The sequence below is a fragment of the Artibeus jamaicensis genome, unplaced genomic scaffold (assembly GCF_021234435.1).
Source record: "Artibeus jamaicensis isolate MK-2021 breed Jamaican fruit bat unplaced genomic scaffold, CSHL_Jam_final scaffold_2693, whole genome shotgun sequence".
NCBI lineage: Eukaryota > Metazoa > Chordata > Mammalia > Chiroptera > Phyllostomidae > Artibeus > Artibeus jamaicensis.
Window position 1 is genome coordinate 600824 of NW_026522033.1, and position 11893 is coordinate 612716.

Consider the following 11893-nt stretch of genomic DNA (forward strand, 5'->3'; position numbering starts at 1 on the left):
GACAATTGCAACTGAACTCAATTTTTTGAAAAAAGAAAATAAAATATCTATTAAAAACATTTTAAAGAAATAAGCTCTCCAAATCCTGCCACATGTGACAGCAGGGATGAACCTGGAGGAACTTGATGAAGGCTCCACCAGTGCGCAGGTTTAAGCACAAAGGTGAAGGGGCATAAAGATCGGGGAGAATGCAGAAGGAAGGGGTGTCGAAACCACGGTGACAAAGGGAAGCTACATGTTGGCTGGTCAGCACAAAATGCGATATACAGATGATGTTATAGAAAATGACACACTTGAAACCTCTATAATGTTATTAACCAACACCACCCCAGCTCATTTAATTTAGAAAAGGACAAAGGTGTGACTTCAACCAATGGGATATCTCCTTTAGGTTTAATGTTGACTGAGTTCCAGGGACAGAATTCATACCAACAGCACCTTGGAGAAATACACAGCAACAGGACAAATGATAGTTCCACAATGGCCCCTCCAGGGAGATCTGTCTGGGACACTTTGCACACTCAGCTGTTAGCACTTCTCAGGAATTCATTGTCATTCCTGCCATTTCATACATGAAGAATGGAACACAGAATTGACAAAAGAGGACCTTGAGTTCACACAGTATTTCAGAGCAGACTTCAGGTTGGAAATTGTTTATTTCCTCTTCTTTACCCTGTGGTTATCTTACCCCATCCACTACAAAAAAAAAAAAAAGATTGAAATGGAGCACAGAAAATACAAAATCATATTAGATGAACTCTTTTTATGAGCACAGTGGCAAGGCACACCCTGGCATTTAGAATCAAGAGCCATGAGCTCACAGAGTATTTCAGAGCCCATCTTGGGAACTACTTCTGATCTGCTTTTTATCTATGCTCCCCACTCACTGTGCACTTTAAACAGAAAGATGAAGTGCTCCTGAGGAATTGGGGACAGAAATAGGGACCAAGTTGATAGATAGCATTCTGAAAGTCAGATGACTATCATCTTCATGGCTGAGCTGCATCTGCAAGACTCACCCAGAAGAGGTTGTGAAATGTCTTCTTTCACTCTGGGGTGAAACCCAAGGCCACTGCACCACTTCCTGTTGCCTTAATCTTATAGATTAAGGCAAATCTGTGCCTCATACTGCAGCATAGCTGGGGCAAGCAGCCAGCTGAACCGTCAATCATGTCCCTGATCCTGCCTACTCTGCTCTGTCTTGGTGAGTCTGGGCAGAAGGGTCAGAGTGCAAAAACAAGGCTACAGGGGGTAGGTCAGTGGTTCTGTAAGATGGGGCTGTTCTCCAATAAAAATGAAGAAAACAAAACAGAAAGGAACCCATAAACATAGAGAGCTGACTGATGGCTGCCAGAGGAGAGGGAGATTGGAGGACTGGGCAGAAAAGATGAAGGCATTGAGAAGGTCAGGTTTGTGGCTATAAAATAGTCATGGGATATAAAGTATGGCATAGGAAATATAGTCAATAATATTGTAATATCTGTGTAGGTGTCAGATGGGTGCTGGAAATATCAGGGGGACACATTATAAAGTACATGATGGTCTGACCACCATGCTGTACACTTGAAACTGATACAAAATAATATTGAATGTGAACTGCAAATGAAAAAAAAATTAAGTCTCAGTTGTTCTCATCTGTTCTTTTCTTCCAGAGCTAATTCTGGGTCAGAGCATACAGGCTCAGAAAGGTAAGTATTTTTGTTATATTATTTTTTATTATTATCTTCTTTTCTAATTATGAAGTGAGTTTTTTTTTTGAGTTCCAAAGACTGAGTTGGGTTTGGCTAGATATCAGCTCTTTTGGCTCCTGGGAAAAGGCATCTTTGCTTTAACCTTGTGGCTGTAAGCATGGAGGCAGTGGGGAGTGGCACGAGAAACAGATACACCTGTACATTTCTCACCTGTTCTTCTAGGAGGTTTACCCCAACCTAATATCACAGCTCATCCCAGATCCATAGTTCCTTATGGTAAGCATGTGACCATCCAGTGCTGGGGACCTGCAGAAGCTGGAGCATACAAGATATTTAAAGAGGGAGGACCTGAGCCTAAAGAGGCTAAGACATCCACTTTATATATCCAAATTATCGAACTAGACTGGACAGGACTGTACCACTGTTCCTACAGGAGTAGAGAACTCTGGTCCCCACACAGTGCCCCCCTGCCAGTGGTCTTGACAGGTGAGTGACACACAGGCAGCAGGGCCAGGTGGGACCCTTTGCAGGGGGAGAACTGGGCTCTCAGACAGGAAGACTTGGTCTCTAGGAAGGAACCAGGGTGGTGCAGAGAGGGCTTTCCTCAGAGTGGGGCAGGGAGTGTCCAGAACCCAGAGTCATATCTCTTGTTGGGAAACAGAAAGGACAATGAATGTACATGACTTCCCTTTGTCACTGAACTTTCTTTCTCAGGAGCTTATAAGAAACCCTCACTCAGCAGCATGAGTGGCACTGTGGTGGCTTCAGGAGACAAAGTGACATTGAAGTGTTTCTTGAAATTCAAGTTTGATAGATTTATTCTCGTCAAAGAAGATGAATTTCACACCATCCAGAATCAAAGCGCCACATGCCAGGACAGTCAGTGCCAGGCCATCTTCAACAGGGGCCCTGTCAACTCCACACAGGCAGGGACCTACAGGTGCTATGGTGCCTTCAACGATGACCCCTATGTGTGGTCTCGCCCCAGTGACTCATTAGAACTTGAGGTCAAAGGTGAGCAAGCTTGTTTGTCTTCATGTTCCCATGTGAGGCTGATGATGTCCAGTTAGAGGGGGGTGGGAGGAAAGAGGGCAAATAAGGAGGTGGGGGTGTCAACACCCTGTTCTTGGACAGGAAGCTGTGAGGTCACCCTCACCCCTCACCCACCCTGCAGCCCTCCTACCCTGTGCTCAGGCCTGTGTGGGCATGTGGGTCATTGCAAGTCTGTGCACAGAGACCCTGAGTGGAGATCATGAAACCAGCCCATTTTGTCTCCATTTGCAGAATTACCTGATGGTTCCACCAGACCCACAGACCTGGGACCTACACAGGGTGAGTCACTGGTGTATATAAAGAATTCAAAGTACAAGTTTTCATTCCTCTTCTCTCAGACTTGGAGTAAAAATATTGGGTTAGCCAAAAAGTCCATTTTTTTTTCATGAAACAAAAGCCACATTTTTCATTTTCACCACTGACTTTGTTGACTTAGATATTTTGAGTATATCAGCTCTCTCAGGCTATTAGCTAGTAGTGGATAGAGGCAGGGCTGCTACTCAACATTTTCCAATGCATGAGACAGCCCCACAGCAGAGAATTATTTGGACAAAATTTGAATGGTATGAAGAAACTTCACAAGCCACTTTTGACACATTCAATCAAAGCACCTTCTTCATACACTGCACAAATCTTTTTTTTCTTTGCATTTCAGTTGCATTTTTACCTTTCTTGAAATAATAAAGCATAATATGCTGGAAATCTTCCATCTTCATTATTAAAATGGCTGCACAAATTTTACCAGTTTTGGTAAGTTTGTTTTAAATGCACACTGATACGACAACTGTCACAATACAATCTAACAAAATTGTTTCAAATGAAGTTAAAGACAACTAAACAGTACTAGAGCCATCATAAGGAAACTACTAAAAAACAAAAACACTTTGGCCAGCCCAATATTATTTAACAGAGACAGAGTCAGCTTTTTAAGAGGACTTCTGGCCCTGGCTAGGTTGCTCTGTTGGTGGAAGTGTTGTTTCAGTATACCAAGGTTGCAGGTTCGATCCCTGGTTGGGCACATAAGAATCTACCAATAAATACAAAAATGAATGGAACAACAAACCAATTTCTCTCTCTCTCTCTCTCCTTCTTTCTTCCTCTTCCCTCCCTTTCTCTCTCTCTCTAAAAATTAATAAATACATTTTTATAAACAGAGGTCTTCTGATGGCTGGAGGTAGAGAGCCAATAAAGGAGATGGGGCTCTTTTCCATTGGCCAGAGCAGAAGGGTAAGCAGTGTGTGGATGGCAAATAACATCTGTAGGGTCCATTGATACCATTTGTCAAGGGTCCGTGCCCACTACTCCTGAGAGCATCTAAGATTCAGAGCTCTCCTGATGGAGGTCTCCCGACTCCAACAGGGAGGACACTCATTCAATCTTCTCTAAGTGATTGAGATCATCAGATAACCTCTTCTCTGGAGGCTCATCCCTGTACTTCGCTGAGGACACAAAACTCATGAGAGCTATTTCTGCAACAAATTCACAGTGTCCCCTGCTACTCTTTTCCCTCCTCTGAACCTCAGTTTCTCCACAGACAAGGAAGTAAATTCTGTGTAGAATTAAGAACTGTTGAGCCCTGTGTGATGTGGCTCAGTTGGTTGGAGCATCATCCAATAGACTCAAAGTTTACAGGTAAAATTATTGGTCAGGAAACATGGCTAGGTTACAGGTTGGTCCCCAGTTGGGCCACATAAGAGACAACCAATCAATATTTATCTCTTGCTCTCCCTCCCTTTCCTTCTCTCTTTAAATTAATAAGCATGTCCTTGGGTAAGGATAAAAATATAAAATATAAAGCAGCCTCCCTGTTTTCAAAGAAAGTATACACTGGAAGAAATTAAAAGTAGGTTGGTGATGCAGAAGGTCGAATCAGTAAGTTAGAAGACAAGGTAGAAAAAGAACACCAAATAAAAAAGGTCAGCAAAAATTTTTTAAATAATTAAAAAGAATGAAAATATTTTAAGAAAAAATTGGACAACACGAAACATAAGAATATCTGCATCATAGGGGTACTTGATGGACAATAGAGTGAGCAAGAGATAGAGAACATGTTTGAAGAAATAATGGCAGAAAACTTCCCTAACATGCAGAAAAAAAGTCACATGAGTTCAGGAAGCACACCAATCCCCAATTAATATGAACCAAGAAGCTTACACCAAGACACATCATGATTAAAATGGCAAAAGTTAAAGACTGAGAAAAAATTTTAAAGGCTGCCAGAGAAAGGCAGTCAGTTACCCACCAGGGAGCTCCCATAAGGCTGTCAGCTGATTTTTCACCAGAAATACTTTAGGTCAGAAGGTACTGACATGATGTGCTCAAAGTAATGAAAAGCAAGTATCTGAAACCAAGACTACCGTATACAGCAAGGCTATCATTTAAAACTGAAGGAGAAATACAGAGCTTCCCAGACAAATACATGTGTGTGTGTGTGTGTGTGTGTGTGTATATATATATATATATATATATAAATGTTTATTATCCCAAAACCAGCATTGCCAAAAAAATGATAAATGAACTACTTTAAAAAAGGATAAGGAAGAGAGAAAGTAAAGATATGTTTTAAAAAATGATAATAAATAAGTACATATCAATAATACCCTTAACTGTAAATGGATTAAATGATCCAATCAAAAGACATACAGTAGCTGAATAGATAAGAAAACACGACCCATATATATGCTGTCTACAAGAGACCCACCTCAGAACAAAAGATTCACACAGGCTGAAAGTGAGGAAATCCAAAAATATTCCATGCAAATGAAAACAGAAAACCTGGAATAGCAATGCTTATATCTGACAAAAGGCTTCAAAACAAAATCTGTAACAAGAGACAACGAAGGTCACTACATAATACTACTTAATGACACTCTAGAATGAATGGATTTCATTGATATTTACATAACATTTTATCCTGAAGCAAGACATTAAACATTCTTCTCAAGCGCACATGGAATATTATCAAAGGCAGACCGCATGTCAGGACATGAATAAGTCTGAACAAATCCAAAAAGACTGAAATTATACCAAGCATCTTTTTGGATCCCAAGGGCATGAAACTAGGAATTAACTACAATAACAAACCCCAAAACATTCAAACACAGGGAGGCTAGACAGCATCTTTTTAAACAATGAATAAGTTACCAATGAGTTCAAGGAAGGAATAAAAAAATTACTCAGAAACAAATGAAAATGAACACACAACAAACCAAAATCTGTGGGGCACAGTGACAGCAGTTTTGAGAGGGAAGGTAATAGCCTTACCAGCCTGCCTTGGGAAGCAATGGAAATATGTAATAAACAGTCTCAAACTACACCTAGAATAACTGGAAAAAGAACAACAATAAAAGCCCGGAGTAAGTAGAAGAAAAGAAATAATAATGATCGAAGCAAAAATAAATCACATAGAGACAAAAAAAAATACAAAAGATCAATGGAACTAAGAGATGCTTCTTTGAAAAGGTAAACAAGATTGATGAACTTTTAGCCAGACTTATCAGGGGGAAAAAAAAAACCCAGATAAGTGAAATCAAAAGTAAAAGATGAGAAACACAACCCCTTGTTGATATCAGAAATGCAAGGGATTGTACAAAAATACTGCCAACAAACTGAAAGAGGTGGGCAAAATGGACAAATTCCTAGAAACATACAATCTTCCAAAACTCAACCAGAAAGAATCAGAAACCCTGAACAGACTGATAACAACCAAAGAAATTGAAGCACTAATTAAAATACTCCCAGCAAAGAAAAGTCCTAAATTGGATGGCTTTACAGGTGAATTTTATCATTCATATAAAAAAGAACTAACACCTGCTGTCCTCAGACTACTCTAAAAATTCAAGAGGAGGAAAAACTTCCACGCTCTTTTTACAAAGCCAGAAGCATCTTAATTCTGAAACCAGATAAACACACTTAAGTAAGAAAATTATACACCAATATCCCTGATGAACATAGATGCTAAAACCCTCAATAATATTAGCAAATCAGATCCAACAATGTATTAAAAAGACCACAGCCAAGCAGGATTTCCAGAGATGCAATGTTGGTAAAATATTTTTAAACCAATCAATGTGATACATCACATAAACTATATGAAGAGTAAAATCACATCATTGTATCAATAGATGCAGAAAAAGCATTTGATCAAATCCAGTGCCCATTTATGATTTAAAAAAAAACCAACAAAGTGGGAATAGATCAATCATACCACAATATAATAAAGGCCATGTAAGATAAACCCATAGCCAACATCATACTCAAAAGCCAAACACCAAAAGTATTTCCCTTAAGATCAGAAACAAGACATGGATGTCTGCTTTCACTTTATTTTCAGCATAGTACTGGAAGTCCTAGCTACAGCAATCAGATAATAAAAAGAAATAAAAGACAACCGAATTAGAAAGGAAGAAGGAAATCTGTCATTATTTGCAGATGACATTATATTACACATAGGAAATCTTAAGGACTCCATCAAAAACTACTCGCCTTCGAGTCTCTCCTCTCTTCCTTCCCCTCTCTCTGAAAATAAATAAATAAAATATTTAAAAAAAAAACTACTAGACCTAATCAATAAACTTGGCAAAGTAGCAGGATACAAAATTAATAAATAGGTGGCATGTTTATACACCAATCATGAACTTTCAAAAAGAGAAAGCAAGAAAACAATTCCATCCACTATTGCAAAATATATATATAAGGTACCTAGGAATAAACTTAACCAAAGAAGTAAAACACCTACATTCCAAAAACAATAGAACACCAAAGAAAGAAACTGATGAAGATACAAATAAGTGGAAGCACATACCATGTTCATAGATCATTAAAAAGTTCATACTACCCAAAGCAACTGTAGATAGAGTGTCATTCCTATTAAAATACCAATGGTTTACAGGAACAAGTATAAAGGACACATGACAAAAACTAAAGTGGTGGGGGAAATGGGAGGGAGGTGGGGAGCACTGGGGGGGGTGGGTAGGGTTGGGAGTATAAGACAGAAAACTGTACTTGAACAATAATTAAATAAATCTAAAAAATAAAAAAAAATTAAATACCAATGGTACATTTCACAGATCTAGAACAAATTCCAAAAATTTAGATGGTTCCAAAAAAGATACCTAATCTCTTCATCAATCTTGAGAAAGAAGAAAGAAGTAGGAGGGATAACAATACCTGTTGTCAAACTGTACTACAAAGCTACTACAGTATCAAAACAGCCTGGTACTGTTTGAAGAGTAAGAACAGGCATAAGAACAGGCATGTACATCAGTGAAACATAGCTTGAGAGCCCAGAAATCAGTCTACATCTGTACAGTCTATAAATACTTGAAAAAGGAGGCAAAATCATACAATGGAGGAAAAAATAGTCTCTTCAATAAATGATTTTGGGGAAATTGACAGGTACATGCAAAAACAATAAAAATAGACCACCAACTTACACCATACAGCAGCATAAACTCCAAAGGAATAAGAGACTTAAATGTAAGTTGAAAATTCATAATCCCTGAAGAAAACATAAGCAGTAAAATCTCAGACATTGCTCTTAGCAATATTTTTGCCAATATATCTCCTAGGGTGAGGGAGACAAAGGAAAAAATAAACAAATGGGACTACATCAAGCTAAAAAGCTTCTGCACAGCAAAAGAAACCATCAGCAAAATGAAAAGGAACCCACTGAATGGGAGAACATATTTGCCAATAATACATCTGATACAGGAATAATTTCCAAAATATATGAAGTATGTACTTATACACTTAGCACCAAGAAGACAAACGATCCAATTTAAAAATCAGCTGCCCTGCATAGAAACATGGAACAAGACTGACAACTGTAAGAGAGAGTGGGGAAGGTGAGGATGGGTTGAAAGAAAGGGAAGGAATCAGCCAAAGAACATTCACCCATGACCCATAGTCACAGACAGCAGTGTGGGGAGGGCCAGCAGAGGGGAACACATTTGCCAGGTGAATGGGGGCAAATGGGGGACGTCTGTAATAGCATCAATAATATATACACATATAAATAAGTTAAAAGAAACAGAAAAAAAGATGGGGGTGCTCTGGGTGGACATCCTGGATCCTGGGGTAACTTTGGCCTGCCCTGAACTCTGCCACCTCTTGTCCACATTTCCTAGCCTCCCGCGCCCAAGACTACACAGTGGGGAATCTCATCCGCATGGGCGTGGCTGCGTTGGTCCTGGTGGTCCTCGGGGTGCTGCTGTTTCAGGCTCGAGACAGTGAGAGAAGTGTCTCCAATGCAGCCAGAACGTGCGCACAAAGGGGACAAGGCACCGTTCAGAATGTGGGAGCTGTGGAGCCCATCTGATGACCCAGGGGGAGATGAAGGACAGTCCGACCACAGGTGGGAAAACTACCTGCTGATGTGTCCAGGGCAGTGAACAAGCATTAGGTGCAGAGAGTGTCTGAGTGCTCCCTGTGCAGGTCTCTTCCTCCATTAAATGTCTGTTTTCTCTGCCTTCTTGTTGACTTTCTGTAATGACCCCCCTTCTTCTCTCACCCCTGTGACATGAGGGACCTTCACACATGGCTGTTTCAGTCCACACCTCTAAAACTGTCTTCCACTTTTATGTAATAAAATGTCCTTTATTTCTAATCACTACATGACCAGATGGACATTATTGAGTCATCTCCTCAGTTAACCTGAAATCAGTAATTACATAAATGTGCAAAATTAGATATGACCCTGGAAAGATTAATACAACCTGATTTCTATCAGTCATGCTGGACACCAGCATCCTTCCCGTCTGCATCAGATGCTACATGTACCATTTCCTCAGAACTGTCGTCAGTCACTTGGTACTGGAAGGGACAGCCGAGTGGAGGGCTGCCTCTCAAAATAACCATTGTTCATAATGATACGATTTGTAGAATTGTCCAGACTCTGAATATATGAAATGGAATATAATTCAACCTCGAGAAAGAAGGAATTCCTGTCACTTCAGACAACACACAATGACCTCAGGGGCATTTTGTTTAGTGAGACCACTCACACAGAGAAATACGGAATGATCTCAGGTATATGTTGAATCTATAAAAGCCAAATGTGTAGAAACAGAGAGTGAGATGGTGGGACCACGGGGATTGTGAGAAAAGGAAAGATGTTGGTCAAAAAGCACCAACTTTCAGTGGTACTAGACCTAATATGTATTATGTGGGAGACAGATTTCATATTTCTCCTGAAAACAGATTTATATAATTTACCAGTTTTATATATTAGCTTGACCAAGGAATAGTGAATAATATATACTGAATGAGTATGACTTTCATTCAGTCATATTCCTTCTGTGATTGTAGAACTCAGGAAGACGAAAGGTGACACCTTAGACATGAGGGGTGTTGAGTGATGTGGCTCAGGTAGTCCCACAGCACCTGCTATTTTAGGATAAAAAGAAGCTGGTCCTCTACTTGTGAGAGAGGCCTCTTGTGGACAGTACAAATGTGGTGTGGGCACCCCGCCACAACATCCTGTGAAGTTCTCGGCTTAGCTCAGCCCCTCCTCCTGTTCAATGGAAGAACCATGTTCCCCAAATTCCTCAGCCTCGGAAAGTACAGGTAAAAAGTGACACCTCATTGGAGCTGACTATGGACATAGTGCTTGTGAATTCTTGCTCCTCGCATTCTTCTAAGGTGAGAACAGAAGGGTCACTCACAATCATCAGGGAAGTAGAAATAAAAGCCGCCATGAGACAGCTCACACCTGTTAGAATGGCTGTTTTCAGAGACAAGAAATAGTAAGATTCAAGATTCAAATCAAGACCAGAAGGCAATCAGTGTCTTGAACTACTAGTGAAACTCAAAAACGAACTTGCATCTAACTAAATGAACCAATCACCTAATGCATAAATTCAAATACACAGTTGCTTATTCACATACACATATTTCAGGCTTCACAAAAATCAACTAGAAAGCAAAATAATCACATACACATTGATGGATTCATAGGTACCATGACCCAGTTAGTACATTATTTCACTTAATCATCCTGTAGTCCTATGAAGTATGTGTACAAATGTTTACACTTAACATCCCTATTTGCAACTGAAGGAATTGACTGAATATTGAGTGACTCCTCCCCAAAGTTCACAGAACTCACAGGTGGCAGGGGAGAGAGGTGGATTTAGACAGGCTTCCAATGGAATAAGTGAGTTTGGGTGGGGTAGACAGAGCCTGAAACAGTGGTTAAATATGAAAAAGAGGAACTACCTGGTGAGAACAGAGCACTGGATGAACTGATAAGAAGCCACAATCGAGAATGGCTTAACAGGAATGTCCCGTGTTGTCAGAACAGATCTAAGCCAGGCCAGGGGTCTCTGAAGGGGGCAAGTGAGTAACATGAACAAGACTATCATGTGGAGAGGGAGAAAGAAAAACCACCCTTCAAATCACCTGCTTGGAAATGAGCTGTCTGGCATTGTCTGGTGTGGCTCAGTTGGTTAGAGAGTCATCCTGCAAAGCAAAAAGTCAGTGGTTCAATGCCTGTGTTCAGTCCGTGGTCAGGGTGTTTACAAGAGGCACCCGATGTTTCTCTTCCTCTTTCTCCTTCATTCTCCCCTCTCTAAAAATAAATAAATAAAACATTTTTGAGCAGGGGATTGTCTGGGGCAAGGGAGAGCAAAGGAGGGAAAATTGGTACAACTAACTGTAACTGAACACAGTGTTTTAAGAAAACAAAAGAAAATATCCATTTAAAAAATTTTAAGAAAGAAATAAGCTCTCCAAATCATGCCATGTGGGACAATAGGGATGAACTTGGAGAACATTATGCTAAGTGAACTAAGTTGGAGAAAGTTAAATACAATATGATATCCCTTCCAGGTGGACTCTAAAAACGTTGAACTCACAGAAACAAAGAGTAGAGTGGTGGTTAGGGAGGGGGTCAGGGAAGGGGCCAGGGAGGGGGGAATGGGGAGGTGTAGGTCAAAGGCTACCAAGTCCAGATGTAAGGTGAATGAATAAGTCCTGGGCTCCAATATACAGCATAGTAATTACAGTTAACAATAGGACATTCTGTGCTTAAATGTTGCTGAGAGAGTAGATATGAAACATTCCAACCACCAGAAAAATAATAATTATATAAAGTTCTGGCCATGTTAGCTAATGATACAGTGGTAATCATACTGCAATGTTCAAGGGTA

At 40.1% G+C, this 11893-nt stretch overlaps 1 protein-coding gene across 2 annotated transcripts; it reads left to right on the plus strand.

Annotated features, from left to right (window-relative positions):
• Positions 1 to 1124: 1124 nt before the first annotated feature.
• LOC119059973 (leukocyte immunoglobulin-like receptor subfamily A member 2) lies at positions 1125 to 9334 on the plus strand. 2 transcript variants are annotated; one of them, XM_053656683.1, is made up of 6 exons: positions 1125 to 1204; positions 1653 to 1688; positions 1914 to 2177; positions 2406 to 2705; positions 2976 to 3023; positions 8873 to 9334. In XM_053656683.1, exons 1-6 carry the CDS (start codon positions 1171 to 1173, stop codon positions 9061 to 9063), a joined length of 873 nt encoding a protein of 290 aa, XP_053512658.1. In that variant the 5' UTR covers positions 1125 to 1170; the 3' UTR covers positions 9064 to 9334. The 2 variants fall into 2 exon arrangements, with proteins under 2 accessions (XP_053512658.1, XP_053512659.1); XM_053656684.1 differs by lacking the exon at positions 1914 to 2177.
• The last annotated feature ends 2559 nt before the right edge of the window (positions 9335 to 11893 follow it).